At 41.8% G+C, this 22,649-nt stretch overlaps 2 protein-coding genes across 3 annotated transcripts; one reads left to right on the plus strand and one right to left on the minus strand.

Moving 5' to 3' along the window:
• Positions 1-438: 438 nt before the first annotated feature.
• Positions 439-15,845, plus strand: klhl43 (kelch-like family member 43). Of its 2 annotated transcripts, none has more exons than XM_087834769.1 (8): positions 439-626; positions 8,355-8,481; positions 8,556-8,876; positions 10,197-10,345; positions 10,799-11,145; positions 11,879-12,178; positions 12,397-12,572; positions 12,881-15,845. In XM_087834769.1, exons 3-8 carry the CDS (start codon positions 8,563-8,565, stop codon positions 13,674-13,676), a joined length of 2,082 nt encoding a protein of 693 aa, XP_087690895.1. In that variant the 5' UTR covers positions 439-626; positions 8,355-8,481; positions 8,556-8,562; the 3' UTR covers positions 13,677-15,845. The 2 variants fall into 2 exon arrangements, with proteins under 2 accessions (XP_087690895.1, XP_087690896.1); XM_087834770.1 differs by lacking the exon at positions 439-626 and adding an exon at positions 983-1,034.
• Positions 15,846-17,448: 1,603 nt separating this feature from the next.
• rpl11 (ribosomal protein L11) lies at positions 17,449-21,925 on the minus strand. The gene is made up of 6 exons (XM_087835160.1): positions 21,829-21,925; positions 21,066-21,216; positions 20,082-20,188; positions 19,652-19,783; positions 18,200-18,310; positions 17,449-17,530 (listed from the first exon to the last, which is right to left on the minus strand). Exons 1-6 carry the CDS (start codon positions 21,832-21,834, stop codon positions 17,501-17,503), a joined length of 537 nt encoding a protein of 178 aa, XP_087691286.1. The 5' UTR covers positions 21,835-21,925; the 3' UTR covers positions 17,449-17,500.
• Between the last annotated feature and the right edge of the window lie 724 nt (positions 21,926-22,649).

The raw sequence follows: 22,649 nt of genomic DNA on the forward strand, positions 1-22,649 counted from the left end.
TGAATGCATGTTTACGTGAGACAACACAGGTGACATTTTTATATTATGTCAATTCTGTGCATGACTCCAGTTGTCAGTTTTTGTTGCATTTAAATTCCAGGCACATTTATTACTACCCACTAAACACTAGACAACTTAATGTTTGCAGTAATCATAAAATAACTATTGAGCCATGCTAACCCTGTTTGCTGGTGAAAAGCTGAGCAACAAACTAACAAAGAAAACAGACACACAAGAGAGAAGCCAAGTTTAACACCTGACACCCTGAGGTCCCAAAGGAGGGAGGGTGGTGAGAAGAGAGCAGGCCTGTTATGGATTCTATTCTAGGAGGGGAGGGGTGATGAGGGGGTGCCTGTATTTGGAAATGGAGGTGGATGCTGGAGAAGGGAAACGAAAGAGGAGGGTCTGATGGGGGTTGAATCATACGTTACAGCTTTGTTGGGGACCCTGATACTGACACACAAACAGTCACATACACACACACACAGCACTGCTGCAGATGGACAGAGGACAGAGGGACGGAGCTAAGAGGAACCTGTGAGTGAACAACCAACCAGAACAAAGAAAGACGGTGAAAGAAGAAGAAAAGGAAGGGAAGAAGAGCAGGAGCGAGGCCAGAGAAAGAGGTAAAATACATTTAATTTCAATGCTTAACAGCATCTTGAGGGTAAATACTTTTTTGTGTGGAGATTTTATTAAAGTGAAATAAAAACCAAACACATATGAAATGCTATCATCATAAAAACTAGAATTTATTCTAATCTTTATATTTAACTGTTGAGTGGAAACAATGTAAAGAAGCTGCTGCTGGAATATTACTGTACCGCAGGGGGTGTTAGAGCACACACACACACACACACACACACACACACACACACACACACACACACACACACACACACACACACACACGCCTGTAGTTCTGGTCAGCTTCTATAAATACCCGTATGAGATAAGCAGAGGAATGCAGCCACATGTGAAAGGTGATAGAAGTCGGGAGCTGCTGTTGTGTCATGTGGATTTATGCTGCACAGGTACAGGTGACATAAACGCAGTATAGCACAAAGTATAGCACACAGTTATTATGGGTTATTATTACTGTTACAGTATGTGAGCCTGTAGTTGGTTGTGGAGCCCAAGCATGAAAACCACATGAGCCCACCTGTCTCTGTAGCTCAGGTAAGGCCTCAGCAGCTTTGAATCTTTTCTCTATTGACTAATTTCTTTATTTAACGATGAACTTTATAAATGCAACCATTTCTACATCGAGCTAACCGCCTTTTCTTGAGACTCTTGGTTTAAAAAGTTTGATTGGATTTTCCAGCACGGGCAAATTTGTGATCAAGATTTCAAACAAAGTGAAACAAACAGACGATTCTAGCTTGTAAGAAGAAGAACAAACGTGTGAAATTCTCACATTAATATTTATAATTTGCACATTAGAGCTGAAGGCTGTGAGAAACCAGATAAATAAGTTTACCCGGCAACAAATGAGGCAGAATTTACACACAGACACTGTAGATGTCTGTATAAAGGTGTTGTTTATGTGTAATCCAGATTAGGGATATCCTCTCCACGCACACTATGGAGAAGACCGTGTGTGACGGTTGTTCCCAAACAATTCAGGTATGAATCAGATGGTTTTCTGTTTCTGTCCGTGGAAACAATATCAACGACCAGTTGTAAATAAATAACGCCGATGTTTCAGACTATAGCAAGCAGCTGATCGGTGAAATTGCTCTAAAATCAGTCACTTCCTGCTGAGCATCAAACAGCAAATAATCGAAGCATTTATATATAAATTATATAAGTTATTAATTCAAAATTATACTTTAATAAATGAAAGTTTGATGACTTAAGCAACTCTTTATGCCAGAGAGAATAATTGTATGTGTTCACTGTGGATGTGAGGAGTCCTGCTGCTCCTCATCGACAGGTGCTCTCCGTCTCCTAAACCTCCCCAAAAACATGTAGCTGTGCTTGACTGGAGAAACGCTTCTTTCCGATGTCTCCTCCCTGAAATGTGTTGTGTAGCTGCTGACTATGTTTTGGTTTTACATTATAAGATTGTAATTTGAATGTTTTCCAGAGGCAGGAAAGTCGCTCCGGAAGCCCCTGAGTTACATAAACTGGCCTAGACTCAAGAAATGTAATGCAACGCTGCCAGAAAGATCTCAACAGAGACCACACTGTGATCCAGTCACAAAGGGCAGCAGATAAATTCACACTTAATACACAGTTTTATTTAAAATTGGCACATTAGAGTTTTTTTCCTCTCATAAGTAGTTTTTCACTCCTGAATCACTGTTGATTGAAAACACATCTCTAATCAAGTTTAAAAACAACAAAAAGGAACAAAAAGCACACTCGGTGAATCAGAATCTGTAGACTGCGCTTGTGTTGTGCAGCTCTTACACGTTTAACTGAAAAGACGCTGCTCGTTTTCTCCAGAGTGACAATTATTGGACAAAATTTGTGCTTCTTTGAGAAGTGCGACACACTCAGAGCAGCTTCACAGAAGCACAGAGGTCAAGGTTTAAAAATAAAATTTCAGAGCTGAAGCTGCTTAGATTACCAGCCTCCTCCTTGTATTTCACAGTAAAAAAGTTCCTATTTCTTCAGGTGAAAAAGCACGAGTGACAACAGCAAACTAATACAGTTAAAAAGTGTTTTCAACATCATTTAAGATGTATTTTTCTTTTCCACCAGACACAAACAAACATCTATTAGACTGCAGAGAAGAAGCTGTGATGCTCATTACAGCTCCACAGCTTTAATAATCAAATTCAACAATGTTAAAAATGTTTATGTAAATAAGAAAATAATCAGCCCACAGATGGATCATGTGATCACTGGCAGCGATTCAAACTGAACTCTATTTGTGTTCGGCTGCATGTTTACATTAATAGCTTTCAGAGTAATCTATTACACATATGGGCTGATCCGCTTTAGTCCAGAGCTTTTATTTAACCACAGGAGGCAGGATCTTCTCAAAGTTTTTGTGAGAACACCTGAACTCTTCGACTCAAACTGATTAATGCTCAATCGTGTTGTTTTGAAAGAGGTATATTTGTTGTTGGTGGTGGTTGGAGCTGGGGGTGGAGGTCTGGTTCCCAGTATGGTGGATGACGGAGCAGCTGCTCGCACCTCTAACCTTGGTCCCAGATATTTGTGACAGCTGACCCACACAGAGCAAAGATTATTTTCACAGCACTGAATCACTTCGTTAGCAAGTTTGTCTGAAATCTTGATTTTAAAGATGTTACATGTTAAAGGAAATGATAGATGGATTTATTTATGTTTAAACTACGAGAGCACAGCGTCAGCCAGTGGCTTGTTTTTATTCCAGATGTATTTATATGAAAGAGAGTGGGCTTATTAATATTTGTGACAGGCCACATTTAGTAAATTACACTTGTGAAACATGCATTTAAGTAATGCTTCAACATTTAAGCTAAGCTACTTTCAGCTGCTTCCTCTTTCAAAGGAGTCACCACAGAGGATTTAGCTGATTTTCCCTTCCTGATTCAACCTCAAAGGGATTTGTGTATCCTCCATGGACTGAAGTGAGGCTCTTTCATATGGTAGACAAATGTATAAATCACTACACTGTGTTTAACTTTTGAAAGGGAATGAAATTCAGTAGCCTGCAGAGACTGAAGCTACTCTTCTAAACTAGTTAGGTTAAAATACCAGTGGACGTTTTTTCCCTTTAGGATTTAGGATGTAGGCATTGTCTTATGAGGAAGAACAAAAACTGTGCGGTGTTCAACCATGAGCATAAAATTATGTAAACAGGAAAAAGGTGCTTAATCAGATTTAGCTAAATAGCAGCCTGATTAGCCTGAATGTGATAAAAACTGCAGTTCCTCTTATGGCCACTTGAGGCTTGCTCCTAAACTGAGTCCCCATAAACCTGCACGTTAAAACATCCAGCTTCACAGCAGGAATAAACCTGCTTACAGTTTTCTGTGGATAGTTTCTCTCTGAGGGGCGTGGCCACCTTCACTGACAGGCGTCCCTGTTGGGACACAGTAACCAGCTGTTGCATCGTCGGCTTCACCTTTGCTAATTAGAATTAATGAACCATGGCATGCTATAAACACAGACAGACTTTCCTTGTGTTAACTGACAAAACCTGAAATCCCAGCTGGAGTTAACAGGTATGACGGTGCTTATCAGCTCTCCCTGTTAGGCTTCCATTATCACATGATCATCATAATAAAATGGTGATAAAAATCATTAAAATGCATAGTCGTTGCAAAAAGAGATTAAGTCACAGAAAATGGTTAAATCTGGTGATTTATCGCACTGAGCAGTAAAATAAACATTGTATTGTTTATTTATGTTATCGCAGAGTGCGCCCTCAGTGCTGCTGTTTATATCTGAGACTTAGAGCACTGATAAGGAGACATGGAAATCGCTTTAGTTTGCCAGCAGATACAGAAGCAGGTATTCCTGGTGTGTGTTCTGTGCTCGGGCAGCTGCAGCTCCAGCTGTGTGAAAGAGACTCACACACAGTTTGGGTTTAATCAATATTCCGATTACCAGCTTGAAGAATCTGTATTGCACTTACATCACGCTTTAAATAAAAGAATTAGTGAATACCTGGGTCTGTCAGACGATTTTAAACTGTGAACATAACCTGCTCTTGACCAGGTTCTGTGTTCAGCATATGTTACTACTGTGATTTAGCCAGGCACAAAGGCACTGAAAACTCTGACTTTAAGCTTGAAATAGCCTGCTGAGGCACTAATCTCACTTTATTGTGCACCCCTTGGGGCCTCTGTGCCATGTTTATGCGATTTTTATGGGACTGAATAAGAAATTCTTACTTTATTTTAAATTTTTATAAGTAAAAGTTTGCATATTTTTTAAGATCAGGCTGTAAATTTTCAATTTTCTACTTTTACGTTTGGTTTTGTCTTCATATCTCTGCTGGTCCTTCATGTTTTAATGGCTCTGCGTTGCTGTTACCATCAGACTGAAGGGGAGGGGCCAAGGTCACAGTCACAGAAACCCTGTATAGACTCACCGATCCGAACGTCTGTGGAGCGATTTCACTCTTCTTCTTCTGATGTATGAGGTTATAGAGCAGCTTAGCTTAGTTTCAGGAGGGATTGCAACACTCCAAGTGACCATTTGTAACTCCGAGCTCCTCCTCTTCATATGACACCAACAACAGCTGCTGCTCCGTCCTGTACTATCCCATCTCCCACCCGCGGCCAGTCCTTATGTGGAGCCCAAAGGCGCTATTTAAGGGAGGAGGGTGGAAAAAGCGGTGAATCATGTATACGTCTGTGGTCTCTGTGGTTTCACTGCAGTTATGTTTGAGTTGTTGGTGTAGGAATACTTTTTCCATGAGGCTAGAAGTTAACCGAGTCGTCTTTTTGATGAGGTGAGAGGTTTGACAGCATCAGATTACAGATACAGTAACACTGGTGGTCGCATCAGAGGATGTTGTTAAAGATTTAGATCAGCCACATTCTGCAGCAAAGGAAGCAAGAGAAACATAACGGAGGCAGAGAGACACCACATCATTAATTTACACCATCTGAAAAAGCTTAAATCACATTAATAACATGTTAGAAATAAATGCATATATTTTAACCTATTAAACCTTACTACGTCCAGTCGTTGTGCAAGCACACATTCATAAGTTTCGCAGAATATTTTGCTAAGAGAGCAACAGTTACACTAAAAATGACAAATTCTGCTTCTTAATGCTTTAATGGTTTATCCCTCCTGAAATCTACACTTGTGCCCAGTTCTTCACTAAACAGAGGAAATGCGGACTTACTGAACATGTTCTGGAATGACAACAAGGGCAAAGCTGATATTCCCAAGGCTGTGTGGTTTTATAACTGGCAGAGCTCAGAGTTTAGGCTAAGGTCATGTTTGAATCTGGCAGAGCTCGTTATCAACAAACTGTGAGCCAGGAACAAAGATCACCGTGTTTATCGCTGCATGTCCACAACACTTTAAAACTCTGCAAGCAGAGCAGGGAGGCCTCCGCGTTTGTGTCACTAACATTTATAACCGTGTCATTGTGACCTTCGCTCATTCACTGCATCACGCACGAGTGCAGCAGCTGATGTAGAAAATAGCTGCATATAAAGCACAAAGCAGACACGCCGAGTTTCAGATGAGGAGTTTTTATCAAAAGATTTGAAATTTGTTGTTTGTCCTGCATCGTCAGAGAAGGAAGTGTTTGTAAGTGTGAACCAAACAGTGCCAGACAAAGACAAAAGATCAGATTCTTTGCAATAAAGATTGCTAATATTTTATTTTATTTATTTAGGTGGCATTGTAAAGTTTTATAGCTTTTTCTCCCAATGGATGTTCATACTACACCAACGTTATTAAGTAATAGATAAATGATTAAATTATGTAAAAATTCCTGGGTTTTGGGGTTGTTTTTTTTTACAATCTACTGTAGAAATAATCAGTTTTCATTTCACATTTATTTCTTACAATTTTGGCCCAAAACTCTGTGCAGATACATTTTTTTTGTTTTACCAGAGCAGCTTTTCTTTATCGTGCAGAAAAACTGAGATGTGCTGTTGATATTGCACTTCTAACTCTTATATTATTCTCAGAGATTAAATGTGCAGTCAAACTTCTTTACACTAACAGAAAGGGGAGAGTCCGGCCCACGATGTAAAATGAGTTTGTCATCCCTGATTTAAGATATAAACAAACCAAACCAGAATAAGTAGAATCCGAAAGCTTTCAGTGAAAATTGTTTGTAAACAATAATCCAGACCAGTTGCACAAATACATTTATGCATATAATATACAAGATATTACTGTTTTCAGCAGAAAAGAGAAGACAACACCCTCCATCCTTCATGCACAACTGAACCTATATGCTTTCAGCATATGCAGGACGTCCCCTATGCAACATTTCTACTCTTTGTTTATTTCAGATACCCTCTAACATCTCACCTCACTGCTCTGGCAGTTTGCAGAGCTCGACTCATTGCGAGCGTGACTTAGATTCCCCGGTTGCTTTGTGAGTGAAATACGGAGTGTGTGATGTGCAACAGTGGGCCACTATAAACCGCAAACACCGCCCCGAGCCGAGCCTCAGGACACATGCAGCTGTCATTCACAGCTACAGACGTGGAGTTTGTCCTCGGGTGAGCCTCTGCAGGTGTTAGAGTACTGGTCATCTGTCAGTAGGCGGGGAGTGATTCTGAAGTCACCATGATACAGAGACTTTTGAAAAACTCGTGGATTTTGTGATACTGTAAACAGAAAATGTAAGAAGTGGATCCAAAGTGCTTCGTCAATATGTACAAAATATAAAAACTGCGATGTTAAACAAAATTTCAGCAATAATGCAAAAAATGTATGAGAATAAAATACTGGAAATACCAGATAACAATAACTATAAAGGAAACTGGGATGATTCACAGGAAAATGGCCCAGAGCACAGGTGTCGAACTCCAGGCCTCAAGGGCCGGTGTCCTGCAGGTTTTAGACGTGTCCTTGATCCAACACAGCTGATTTAAATGGCTAAATTACCTCCTCAACATGTCTTGAAGCTTTCCAGAGGCCTGGTAATGAACTAGTCATTGGATTCAGGTGTGTTGACCCAGGGTGAGATCTAAAACCTGCAGGACACAGGCCCTCGAGGCCTGGAGTTCGACAACCCTGGCCCAGAGGATGCACACAGGAGACGAGGGTAAAGTAAAAAATCTCCTGTCAGCAAAGCAAACTCACCTTCAAACCAGTCCAACATGTCATATAAGTATATTAACCATGTACACAGGGAATGCTATAGCACCAAGACTACTAGAAAAACTGAAAATAAAAATAAGATCAACCATGAAACTGGCTTAAAGGTTAACTGTGAACATAACAAGACATTCTAGTAACCGACAAGCGGTAACGGGACTGTTTACACCAGAGAGGGAAATCACATCATGAAGCTTCAAGCTGAGTCACCATTTTAAAACTAGATGTGAAGACTGAGGGGTGGATTTGATTGGTTGTTAGTGAATGAGTGTATCCCAGGTGATTATCCATTCTGACTCTGATAATGACCATAATCCAAAAACTGATCGGTGAAGTGTTTGCCGAGGTAGTGAGGGAGGGACCTGAGGGCTGTTTTCCTGCAGATTCTGCAACCGTATGCTAAGCAAATTGAGGCCTGGTCAGCACTTGAATTTGAGAGCACCTGGGAAGAGCAGCTGCTGTAAACTTGTGGTCAGCTGTGGCCCAGGAGGTAAAGTCGGTCATTGACCAACTGGACGGTTGTTGGGTCGGTCATCAGCTCCTCCAGGCTGAACATCAAAGTGCTTGGACAAGTTGGTAAACTCCAAATTTCTGTTTCTGTTTTCTTCCAGGTGCTGTGTGCTGTGTTAGAGTGAAACCACCAACTTACCCAGCTATCTACACTGATCCAAGGCTGCTGAACACTTATTTTCCCCTAAAGAAGATCAAACCAACTCATTTGTGCATTTTATTGTAAAAGTAAGTTACTCAGTGGGTGAATTTAATAAACTCAGTCATTAAAGTAAAGATTGACTAAAACACATCGTCCACAGTCCAGCGATGCCTCCCAAGAAGAAGGCCTCCCGTCCGAAGAAGGCTGCCGTGGAAACCATCTCTCAGGTCGCCATGGAGGCTGTTTCAGCCACCTTGAAAGTGGAGAACCGTGGCGACGGCGTTGTGGTGATGGAGAGCGGGGTGAAGAAGATTGAGCAGATGGCAGCTCTGGACATCGCTCAGCTGAACAGCCTCAACTTACCCCTGCCACCGCCCGTCATCAAGCCCGGAGAGAGAGGCCTCGGCCTGGGCAGCGAGCTCACGCGACCCCTGCACGGCAACGCCCTGCTGGAGGAGCTCAGCAAGATGCGCCAGGAGAAGTTAGTTTGATGCTGACTGCTGCATCACACTGTAAAACACTTTCAGTTAGTGATAGAGTAATATATGTTTTTGTGCAATAATTTAAGTTTACAGGCTGCTGAGGCACACAAGGGTCATTTCAAGATTCAGGCAGAATTTCATCAATAAAATTTCAAGGAACTGAAAAACTTTTATTGGCACTTTACAGCATGATACAATATAACTTTCTTAGGCTACAGCTATGATCAGTGTTGGGAAGGTTACTTTTAAAATGTATTCCACTACAGATTACAGAATACATGCCCCAAAATGTATTTTGTAATGTATTCTGTTACGTTACTCAATGACAGTAATGTATTCTGAATACTTTGGATTACTTAATATATCATCATGCTGTTTACAACTACATGAATGTGATTTATTGCTATTACCGAAGGTCCGCGGCTCCGAACCGTAGTAAAGGGACCTCTGGCTAATACGTCGTTCTGTGTTGGGCTCATAGCCGAAAAATAGCTTTACTTTCTTGTCTGGGTCAACTTTGCTAGCGAGAGACAGAGAGAGGCTCTCTCCTTGGAGAGGCTGCTCCAACTGAACTTATTGTTTCGGAGGAAAACACGAACACGGTGGAGTCTTAATAGCTTACTTACAACTGGGCTCGTCAGGCTCTCTTCTTGGCTGCAGTGGTTATTATTATATTTACATGCTTCCAGCTCCCGTTTCTGCTCGATGACAACTCATAGTTTTCCACTCTCCTTTTTCTCCCTCCTCTTGCTCACAGACACATAACGGGTATGGCGGTCCATTCTCCCTGCAGCACGGACTACACTGCCCATGATGCTACATTCTTTAGAGCTATGCCTGTAGCATTCTGCCTATTAGCTTAGCACAACAACAACAAAAAGGCCTCTCTCACCCAGGAAACACGCAGAGAGAGAGCGTCACCCTGTAACCATGGTAACCGTAACGCTGCCGCCTGGAACAACAGAACGTAGCTGTCAAACAAAACCCAAACAGTCCTGACCCGCCACAATATGAAACAGGAAAATACCGCCGTGTAATCCATTTATTTCAACAAAGTAACTGTATTCTAAATACCACCTTTTTAAACGGTAACTGTAACGGAATACAGTTACTCATATTTTGTATTTTAAATACGTAACAGCGGTACATGTATTCCGTTACTCCCCAACACTGACTATGATTCAGTGCATTGCAAAACCCACACATTTAATGAATCTTTCAATTAAACACATCAGTAATTCAGTTATGGAACGATACAACCTGGAAAAATGACCAGTTTAGAGTTTTATTAGAGTTTTCTTCTTCTTTGTTCCTCCCAGGTTCCTGACTGATCTGGAGTTGGCTTGTAAGACAAAAGCCTTTGATGTCCACAAACTGGTGATCTCCTCAGTCAGTCAATACTTCAGGGAGATTCTGGCCAAAGACCCCAGCATGAAGCGCCTCGAACTCCCCTCCCTTTCACCTCTTGGTAGGTTCAATTGGTGTTAAGACAAAGCTTAGATTCTTACATGTAACCTTTAAATAAAGCTTACAACATAAGTCAAACTCCTTTGGCCACAGACTTCATGCACCTCATGACGGTTACCAGGCCAAATGTACAGCTTCTTCCTCCAAGTTTGTTACAATGGCCAATCACAGCATCTCTTATACCGATGCTACAGCAATAACATCTTAAAAAAAGAGAGTGCGTATTAATAGTTTACTTTTCTGTCTTTTATATGTTTTTGTTGAATCATGTCGTGCTGCAAACTATTTACATCCTATGAAGTTAAAAGCAGAAAAAAATCTTTTTTTTCAAGTATAAATTGCAATAAAATGTTAAAATAAAACAGTTATCCATTGCTCCTACCGATGCATGACACTCCTTATCTAAACAACTTTCTTAAGTTCTTCAGTTTATGCGGTGACTCCCCGTCTGCAGGTCTGGCCAATGTCATCACCTTCGCCTACCTGGGTCGCGTCCACATGTCCCTGTACACCATCAGCTGCACCGTGTCCGCCGCCGCCACCCTGCAGATCCCGCAGCTCCTCAAGATGTGCGTGGACTTCCTGCTGGCCGAGCTCAACGTGCAGACCTGTGTCTACATCTGGAACATCGCCGCCGCCTACGCCCTCCTGCCTGTGTGCGACGCCGCCCGCCGCTTTGTGCTGGAGAACTTTGTGCAGTTTGCAGAGACGCCGCTCTTCAACCAGCTGACCCTGGAGCAGATCTCGGCCTTCCTGCAGGACGACTCACTGCTGCTGCCTTCAGAGGTCACCGCCTTCAAGGTCAGAGGTCAAACATCGTGTTTATTTGTTAATAAAACATCGTTCCAGCCGAATTAATCACAGCTGCGGTTTAATCTTAAGTTTATTTTAATCCAAATTCTACTAAAATGCTTCTTACTGTAAATTTTGGGGAACATAATATCACCTTCTCAAGTCCTCACTAAGAAGTAGTGTCGGGTCTTCTAGGAGGCGACTCCTGACACTTGCAGTGTTAACTCGCTGACCCTCTGGGACTTCCTTCTATTTTCATCCAGGACTAAAAACAGGCCCCAGACCAGCTGTTGAGAACCCAGCACAGACCAGTCAGCTGCAAGTCGGCTGTGTGCATAAGGCCCCAAGTATAACTCCTTGCCTGTTTATTAATATACAGTCGCATTACAAACTTAAATAGACAAACAGCTGAGAAGAAGTGATTTTATTTATAAACTGGACCATATGTGAGTCTGTGAATATCTCAGTAGATACATTAAACTGGTACCATCTCCGGACTGGTTTAGTACCACAACAAATTACACATACTGAATCCAAACGGTGAGTTATTATCACAAATCATATTAATTAAACCTGAATCATAAGTGCCAAAACAAGACATTTTAAAACGTTTTCATGACAAACAGAAATTAGGAGATGTGGGTGTCCTGAACAACTATGGCCGCTGCAGGACTGGAAAATGAGAGAGTTTATGCTAAATCTTTAAATCTCTCATATCCAGTGATGTCATCTCCTCCTCCAGCTCGCCATGAAGTGGCTCGACTTTGACGCCTCCCGTCAGGTTCACGCCGCAGAGCTTCTGTCGCACGTTCGCTTTGAGACCATCCCGGCCAGCGAGCTGGTGAGCCAGATCCAGCCTGTGCCGCGCATGATGCAGGACCCCCAGTGTCACCGCCTGCTGGTGGACGCCATGAACTACCACCTGCTGCCCTACCAGCAAAACACCCTGCAGTCCCGACGCACGCGGGTCCGCGCCGGGCATCAGACTCTGCTCATCGTCGGAGGGCGTCCGTCTCTCACCGAGAGAGCTCTGAGCCGAGAGGTCGGTGCTAAAAATGTGTGACTATACTGAATAGAAATAGAATAGAAATATCCTTTATTGTCCCTCAATGGGGAAATATGAGTGAGAGGACATGTAGTTTGATCCTGGGGCTGGGATGGACTTCTTTCTTAGGAATCACACTGTTTGCTAGTTTTGTACTCTTTATATTCAGTTAAAACTAATAAAATGCCAAACTGACCTTTGACCTTGGCATTTAGGTGCTGTGGAGGGACCCTCGTGACGGAGGAGCCACCTGGCGTCACCTCACCCAGCTGCCAGCAAAGAGCTTCAACCAGTGCGTGGCTGTGATGGATGGTTTTCTGTATGTGGCGGGAGGAGAGGACCAGAACGACGCCCGAAACCAGGCGAAACACGCCGTCAGCACCCTCAGCAGGTGGGAACAACCAGCAGGACGCTCTCAGATATCTGACTGTAGTGACGCTCACAGGGGGGTTAATGCTGCTCTTTGATCATATCATGGTGACTTTGATAGAAGATCACGTCTCAGAAAATATTAAAGGAATAAAAAGAATATTACTGCAGAACATCTGGAAAAACATTTATAACCATACATCAACAGGACCTTGAGATCAGTAACCCGTCCCTGCTACTTTGGTTTTACCTAATCAGATACATTAGAGCCCCACTTTTCCCTGAACGAGCCTTTAACTGACTCTCTCCTCATCCATTTCCCTACATCAGATATGACCCTCGCTTCAACACCTGGCTCCACCTGGCCAGCATGCGTCAGCGCCGCACACACTTCTCCCTGGCTGCCAGCGGCGGTCGACTGTTCGCCATTGGCGGGCGCAACGTGGAAGGTCTCCTGGCCACCAGCGAGAGCTACCTGCCCTCCTCCAACACCTGGCAGATGCGTGCCCCCATGGAGATGCCCCGCTGCTGCCACGCCAGCGCCACTCTGCCCTCCGGAGACATCCTGGTGACCGGTGGCTACATCAACTGCGCCTACTCCCGCTCTGTGGCGTGCTACAACGTGGAGACCGACACCTGGTCCGAGAAGCCTCCCATGGAGACGCCCCGCGGCTGGCACTGCTCTGCCACCGTCGGAGGGAAGGTGTACGTGGTGGGAGGAAGCCAGCTGGGGCCCGGTGGAGAGCGGGTGGATGTGCTGTCAGTGGAGGTCTACTCTCCTGAGAGTGGATCATGGAGCCGGGCCGCCCCGCTGCCTCTTGGTGTGAGCACTGCAGGTCTGTCCTCGCTGGCAGAAAAGCTCTACCTGCTGGGCGGCTGGAATGAAGCGGAGAAACGCTACAAGGCGGCCGTGCAGAAATACGACCCGGCCACAGACAGCTGGTCTATGGCCGAGGATCTTCCCGAGCCCACGGTTGGAGTCTCCTGTTGCACCCTGACGCTCCCGCATCGCCAAACACCACGCCGGCAGCACCGCAACACCCCGGGCAACGAAGACCAGCAACAGGTCGCCAAGAACCGAAGCAGAGAGAGCAGCATGTCTTCATCACAGAGCACCACCGCATAGGAACACGGAGGAGGAGAGAGACCAGAGGAGAGCAGGGGCGGGTCAACCTCAGGACAACATCTGGATCATGTCATGTCTTTTCTGAAAAGTTTAGTAAACGTCACAATTTAAGAACAAAGCAGATAAACTTAAAGGTTCATGTTGCAAATTGCTACATTTTAAAAAAAGTTCCAAACCTTTTTGAAAAACGATCTAAAGTTCTGAAAAGCTGCTATGACTTTATGTCCAAAGCATCTGTGTTCTGTGTGTAAGAGGCAAACTAGGGCCGGGCCAGATTTTTGTGTAATAACACGATGTGCTGCAGCGTAAGCGTAACTTAACCAGCCACTAATTTAATAAATTTAAAGGTATTTACTGTGGCTGTCAGGAAAAAGGCAAAGCCTGTCGAGGAAACAGGGGTAGTTCAAAAGAAAGATCAAAAGTAAAACATCTAAATTAAAATCTCAACAAACATCAGTAGAGTGCTGCCCCCTGCTGGTGACAGGTTTAATTAAAGGGTAATTACAAAAAGTACCTTTAAACTGCCGCAAGTGCTGAGTAAATGACAAAATAAATGTAAACATCTGAGAAAACATTTACTCAAACACTCAAATGTGAATGTAGACACGGTAAAGTCACACTTATCATGCATATTAAGTTCATATTAACAGAAGTGAGCATACTCAGCAAACATTAAAACAGCCATGGTGACATTGCTTTCAGGTACGACAGAGGCCACAGACCGTCGAGGAGTTAAATACACGTGTCTTTGTTTTTTTTGTTTTTTATATAATGACGTCTGATCGACAGTCGCACATCTTCCCCATGTTCACACACTGGTGCTCCCACAGTTTGAGCCATCACCATTCATCTGCATGTCAACTTATATCTGATCTGATTAAGGTGAACTAAAAGCGCCTCTCTGCACCGACGTCAGCGTTTCCTGTGATGGACATTCAGTAAGAAATGGGCTCCAGAGTGTTTCACTTCGTTCAAATCGACAATCTGACCAAAGATTTAAACATTTAAACTTGCAATTATAGGCAGCTAACATGAAAACATGCAATATCCAGTAAGTGACAGGGCGTGTATGTAAGAATGAGAAGATGAAATACTTTATTTATCCAAAAAGTAGCAAAATACAAACAAAACACAAAAAAAGATCACGGGCTCAGACGCTATAATCTATTTTATTGTTTTAAAAATTGTAAGCTGATTGATTTGAAACTCAGGTTCAAAGTTCCAGTCTTGTATTTGTCCAATTTAACGTCTTCAAAGACACATTTCTGTCCACGTGCGAGTGTCCTCCATTTTTATGACTCAAAGTTAGAATCTGAGCCTTACTGATGATGCAAACAACCACAGCACCCGAGCTGTTTTAAAAGAAAAAAATAGGAGACTGCATGGTCCAAAGGAGGTTTAAGGTGGATTGGAAACAGAAAAGGTAACGGATGGATGGGAAGGTGGAGCCGGTGGAGGAAGAGAGGCGACAGGTGGATGATGAAGGACGGATAGATGGAAAAAAGGTTATCTGTGTCTGGGGTGGTTTGATCAAACGTTGCTGTGAATCTGCAGGTTGTGTACAAAGATGTTTCTAAGCCAGCGCGTGGCTGTCAAAACAAGCGTGAATGTGTGTGTGTGTGTGTGAGTGTGAGAGAGTGATGGCAGGAGTGTGTGTGTCTGCTACAGCGAGAAAAAAAAACTGACAAAAACTGCAAAAAATATGACGATTTATCATCAGGGAACTTGAAATACTCAAGATCAACACAAGAAAACCAGCAACAAACGATCATGTAATCAAAGATTTATTTATTTAATATTTAATTTTAAGTAGTGTAGCTTAAACGTAACAAAAAAGACAAAAAATATGCAGATGCAGTGCCTGGAAAAATATATAAAAAAAAAAGCAACTTGGCTTCAACACTAAACAATTAAGTTTCCCCAAAACATAAAAAAGCATAAAAATCTGAATAAAAGGATAAAAATATACAAATAAAGAATTAAGTGGTGTCACGGCTCACCTGTTTTAACTGAAACTAAGATAAACCGCAGAACCAGTGAGACTCCAGCAGCTGTGGAGCACTTTCACAGATAAATACTCTGAATCCTGCACTTCATCTGATTGGCTGAACATGTGTTTGGGTGGTTTCTGTGGAGTTTCACTGAATAAAGACAATCTGATCAAAACAAGTCGACTCTGCCTCGTTTATTGTGGACACTCTCTTTTCTAGACGTCACGTTAGAAGTGGAGACACGAACGACTTACTGCTTTTCAGGGCAGAAAATCAGTGCAGGAAACATGACTGTTAAAGATGTATGCGCTTGGTATAAAACAAGCACATTAAAACTTTATTTGACCAGATTCCTTTTTAATTTACATTTTACATCACACTTGTGTAACAGAGTTACATGAAGAATTTACACATAATCAAATAAGTCAGCATAAATATATAGAGAGATTATTTATCACATGCAACATGGCACTGTGCAGGAGTCTGGAAATCGTACTGAGTATTTTGCAGGCATTTAAAGCCTTAAGGATAAGTCACAATCCTACTCAAGTGTCTTTGATCACTATCAGTTATGAAGCATAAACCTTCGTGGATCCACCCACTAATCCAGCAGGAGTTGTACCTGCTCCTCTGTGCTTGGAGAAACAGGAAGAGCGCTGCCTGCCTGAAAGTGAAGGGTTGTCTTTTGTTGCCATGGTTTCTGCTTCTCAACCATCTCAACACTTCCTGTTACAGTGAGGATTGTTTTCTTTAGCATGTGATTTATCTGAAGGACTCATTTTGCAGAACACGCATTAAAATTTTTATTTTTCATTAATGTGTCTGTTGCATGACGTAAATTATTGCTGGTGTCACAGCAGGAGTACTGTCCTCTAGTATTTTAAAGAAGTTGCATTTAAGCAGTTTCATGTTCTTCTTCTACTGCTGTGAGAATGTTAAGCAGAACTCATTTTATTGTTTAATTTTCATGTTTGTGTCTTGTAAATGAGACACTGAGTCTCAATGGGACTACCTGCATAAATAAAGCTTAAATAATAAAAACTATTAGCAAAATAAGGAAACTGCAACTCGGAATCAGAATAACTCGAATGTTGATAAACTGAAGGATGTTAGTACTTTTATCAGAATTTTATTCCAGTTTTAAACATGTTTGCATTTAAAATGAGCACATTAAAGTAGCCTAGATCTTGGCTGAATTCTAGAAGTGACCGGGCGTTTGCCCTGGCTGCACCAGAGTTGTGGAATAACCTTCCGATTGTGATCCGGGCGTCTGATTCCATCCAATCTTTTAAATCACGGTTAAAAACCTATTTGTTTAATCTTGCCTTTCCTGCTTGTTAATGCTCGCACCTGACTTTTAGACATATTCTATTTTTTCTTATACATATTTTTATGGCTTGTGCTTTTATTTTGATATGCATTTTATATTACCCCTGTGTATTAGTGGCATTGACCTGTGAGGATATTTGGTACTTTGCTAAGGCATTATAATACTCGTGTTACTTCTCTGTCTCTTATGTTAAGCACTTTGGTATACCGCTGGTTTTTAAATGTGCTCTATAAATAAAGATTGTTGTTGTGTACTGTACGCAAGTAAAAGTGCGTTCAAGTAAAATTAATGCTGCTGCATTTCAGAAATGAACACTTCAATTTTTCCCTCATAAGTTTGATAGTTGGCACAACATTTCTGTATGTCAGATTTTTCTCCCTCCAACAATTAACAGCTTTGTATTAATGTTGCTTTTTAAAGATCTGAGAAATAAAAAACACGAGACAAAAACTTATTTTTTCCATTTTATTACTTTGTTACAAACAAGATCAAAAGGTGGTCCTTTACTTGCCGGGGAGGATGATGCCATCGTACTGAAAGAGAGGAGACGAGAATGGGAGGTTACACATGAAGAACCGTTTCACTCAAAAAGGACGTGAATTTTTAAAAAGCTGCAAAACTTTTAAAAAAATAGTTCAATTACCCTTTTCAATAATTCAAAAATAATAATAAAACCAGCCTCCTCTGATTCAAAGGTGCTACTTTTCAGCAAATTAGCCACCAAATCTTATGATACATGTTCAGCATTTAACTTGAATTAGAAGTTCAAAAAGACATCAGGGTTTCCCCTTCAAAATAAAGGTTTAACATTTGGTCAGACTGGGAGCTTTTAAAGGTCGATGACACTCAAACTGAGTCAAACATCCTGTTCGTCCTCTTTGTCACTTTTAAAGGAGCGTTTTCTAAATTTCTTTCTTTCGAAACAGTTTAAAAACTTCCAAAATTAACGTCAGCTATTAAAAAAAAAAGTGTAAAGAAGCCTCTGCTTTGACCAAATCAACCCAACCTTCACTCATGCAGGTCACTAACAGCACATTCTTGTTCTTATCAGTGGTCTTATAAAAAGGCCAAGCCTCTACAGGAAATGAGCAGCACACCCAGTGGGAAACTCTGCCCCCTGGTGGTGAAAGTGTTGCCCTACAGAGGGTAATTCTTCCATAAAGGACACGTAATCTGGCAGCAATCAGGATCTGTGTACTCACTTTCTGCTGGAACCAGCGCATGGACTCCTCTTTGCGGATGCGGTGCTTGAAACCGATGCGGCCCCTTTTCCGCTTCTTATCGGCGATGCTGAAGCCGGGTCTGCCCAGAACCTGAACGCAACAAACAGGAGAGAGCGCTTCAGAAAAAGCTCCGAGCAGCATGAATGAGCGTCTGTGAAGCCAAAGCTTTGACCTCAGTACAGCCCCCAAAACAGTTTTCAAAACTTCATTCGCTTATGAAATAAAAACAATCATTCAATACTTATGAATGTTACAAAAACATTAGCAAATATTGGCTGCACAGTGCATGACTTCAATAGGAGAAAGTAAACTCCATTAAAGCAGAGCTTAACTTTTTATGTACTGCTTCAGTTAAAGACGATCAGCTTTGTGTGTGATTTTTAAATCAGACGTCACATCCGAGTTAACAGCATGCAGCTGTGAGTGGGCTTGGTAATGACAGTCTATGCAGCTGCACCGCACTTCACATTCAGCTGTCACCACTTAAAAATCAAACTAGGCTGAAAAGACGTCTCGTTTTGTTAAAAATCAACTTTCTCTTCGTGTCTTTGCTTACCTCCTCTGGTGGGAGGTCTAAAGCTCAATTTAAATTAACGTGTTCTGTGTAGAGAGTACGATGAAGTCTACACCATTTCCAGCACTGATATTTGTGTGACTGCGCTGTTTGTTACACCGTGTATAAATTCATACTGAAGTCCTGTCAACTTCCTGATTTGGGATTTCAAAACAATCGCCTTCCTCAGTCAGTTTCCTGGTATTTTTGGAAAATTGGATTTACATTAAAAGTACTAAGAAAAAAAAAGAAAAAGGCTGAAAACCTGCGTATCACAGCCCTGAAGACTTAATTCTCATTTATTTTATTATACAGCAAAACCTGTCAAGCTGTATGCTATTTTTTCACGCTAATTTTTCTTTAGGTTTCGGTTTTAAAAGGTAAAGAACTTTTGTTCCCCCTCACTGATTTAATTTAGTCAAGCTTAAAATATTTTTTGTGATTATAAAATGAGCAAAAAAATAAATTAAATTAAAGGACAACATCAGAACAAAGTCTTTGCTGAAACACAGGCAGCTCTGTGCCTCACTGCAAAGGCCACACTACAATGATGGCATCAAATAAACTGACATGAATATAAAACACTGCTTAGGTTTAGTAAACATAAGCACTTGAGACAAACCTACTGCAGGAAGCTGCTCCGAGGATTAAACGAGTCAAATAAATCCCCGTTAAATCGTATTTATTATGATTTGTTGTCTTAATGTCATCTAAAACCATAAAACCCTCAAAAACCTTCAATGACAGGTCCAAACAGCACCAACCACCCACACACAGACAATCAAAGCAAAAGGAGACAAGTAGCCGTTACTGACCCACCAAGTCCAACCATAAGCGCTACAATTATCTACTTTTAAAGGCATTTGAGTTTTCCTCACCACATAGAAGTCCAGACCGTAGATGCCGATGCTGGGGTCGTACTTGATGCCCAGATCGATGTGCTCCTGGATGCCGAAGCCAAAGTTTCCGGTGTCGGAGAAGTTGTTCTTTCTCAACTCGTACTCACGCACCTGGAAGCAGCAGAGGAGAACTGATTTACAGCAACAGCACAAGAAAATTCCCCAAAACACGACAGCAAATCTGAATATTCACGTCAATTTGAATAACTCTACATTAATACAAATTTTTTTTCGTGAAGAACGATGAATATTTTATTCAAATGTTTTCTATGATTTTAAGTTTTACTCAAATTTTAAACACTACAATATAAAACCTTAACATTTATCAGTCTGGGTAAGCGACACAAAGGGTTGAAAAGTGGAAAAAGATCACATGGATGCAGGTAAAACATGACATGGAGACACCAACCTTGAGTCCCTTCTCCAGGATCTCCTCTGCTTTGGCTCCACGGACGGTGCAGTGGACAGCAATCTTTTCATTTCTGCGAATACCGAAGGATCTCACAGTGTAGCGGGCTGCAGGAGGAGGAAACAAAAACAACCTTTAAGTTCCCATAACGGCACAAAGCGGAGTGAAATATTTCCAAAATGCAGTCCATTCCTCCTCAAGGAGGTACACATTTAAGATTAGACACATAGCAAGAGGGCTACAGGAAGTAGTTTAAAAGTTGAGCTGCTACTGGCCCATCAAACACAAGGTGGGATGTGTGCCACGGTTACTCATAACCTCTGTTCACCTGCTTACATTTGACTTTAGGATTTGAAAAAGTCTGGTGATCATTTTTGTTTTTTAACAGTAAAATAGACTTTTCAAAGAAGTTTTCTTGACTTTAAGAAACAGGCTTAAACCCAACCGAGAACAGAAACATAACCTGGAGCCGTTACCACAGATTTGCTGGCTTGTTGCCCTCACTCATCAGCACCAGTTGCATTAGTCAGCATATTTTATTACAGTACAACTAATAACTAAGACTAAACCAAAGCTAGAAAGTGAAAACTTTGTTTTTCTATGCAGGAGGACCCGACTAGAACCTGCAACAGGCGACAATATCACTAATGTACCGGTGTGCCAAACGAGGACTACAGTCACCATCTCCTGTCAGGAGGTACACAAGTCCAAGAGAGGCCATTGGCAATGAGTGAGTTTTCAAAGTAAAATACAAATAATGACAACACTACAGTCTTTAATACTCACAACTCAGGCCTCAGAGACAGTTTCATCCCAATAGCTTAGATTCTGTTTGGTCTTACCCTCACCTGTCCATATGGCACTCTTGTGTTGTACATTTGTACTGTCCTTTATCATATACACAGGGACTTTACCTTTGAACCTGGTTGTACTGTGTAACAGTGACAAAGTTGTGTTTTTTGCTAAAGTGAGACAGACACCTACCCTTGGAGAAGACGGGGGTCTGCCCCGTGAGCTGCTCCAGCACCTTGGCAGCTCTGGTCAGTCTGTCTCCGCTCTCTCCCACGCAGATGTTCAAGCAGAGCTTGCGAATGCGGACCTCTCGCATGGGGTTCTCCTTCTTCTCACCCTGGTCCTGAAAGGGAACAACACATAGGATCAGCAACTCAAAAATATAAAACATGACAAAACCACCATCATCCAAAGTCCTCACACCATCTTAGCTGCTCCTGTTCCGCTAACAAATCAGCCTAACTCTTCAGTTTATTCCTTCAGTCTAAAGTCCTGTCAATGATCTGATCTACTTCAGCCTTGATCAACACATGCCGGCCGGAGAACATGTCTGTACATATCCCCGCTGCTAATGCTACTGTTAGCACTGACACAAGAATCATACACGTCCTGACTTTTGGCAACCCTGTTAAACTACCTAAAAACACCTCGATTAAATAACGACACGCTCAAAAAGCGGCCTGAACGTCTCTGCAATCTGAGCTTTAATAGCGGAAGCGCACAGGTTCACAGAGTCTGTTAGCGGCTAGCTGGTTAGCATTACTCGCTTTCCTACTTTTAATCACTTTTCTCCAACTTTTATGTACAAATACGACCCCAGTGTGATCAACCACAGTGAGGTCTATGGCTCTGTTCACGGATCAGCCATCAGGACGAGCCTGCTGCTCCGATGACTGCAGATTTTAACCGTTACTTCACATTTCATCGCCACAGTATGATGTCAGACGATACTCACCGCCATGTTGGATCACTAAAAGAGGGCGTTTCGTTTCCGGCGACGTGTATTTATAGTCGTGGGTTCACCGAAACGCGGCTTGAGGAAACATCGATGGGGAGAGCCAAGGTTCCGTGTAACGTAAAATAATAATAACAGCTAAAAACATAAACAACAACAAATATATATATATATATATATATATATATATATATATATATATATATATATATATATATATATATATATATATATATATATATATATATATATATATATATATATATATATAAAATTAAAAATATATCATAAAGTTAAAATGACAATAGAGCTAAAATATTAGACGTCATAAAAGAAAGTTTTTAACTTTTTTCTTTTGAAGGTAAAATCAGCAGTTTTGACTGATAAATTAACACACAGTGCTTTTTTGCCCTGTTTCCCACTATAATTTAAGCAATGCTTCAAAATTCAACATAACTGCACTAATAGGCAGGAGGAGGCATTTATGCTGGCTGCCAGGTGCTTCAAGTGTATTGAAAGATGCTCATGTGTATTTCTTCTGTATCACTGTTAACTACTATGTCTCTTCAATCTATTTCCTTTAGCGGTTACCAAAGCAGATCATCAGCCTCCATCTCACCCTGCCTCTAACATCCTCTTCTGTCACACTAACCCTCTCCACCACCTTCCTCGCTGCATCCACGAACCTCCCCTTCCTCTTTCCTTCCTGCCTGACAGCTCCATATTCAACATCTTCTGTCCAGTATATCCACTATCCTTCCTCTGCACATGTCCAGACCATCTCAGCCTCGCTTCTCTAACCGCTCAACCTGAGCTGTCTT

This window comes from Neolamprologus brichardi, chromosome 22 (assembly GCF_056152115.1).
Source record: "Neolamprologus brichardi isolate AB-2024 chromosome 22, ASM5615211v1, whole genome shotgun sequence".
Lineage (NCBI taxonomy): Eukaryota > Metazoa > Chordata > Actinopteri > Cichliformes > Cichlidae > Neolamprologus > Neolamprologus brichardi.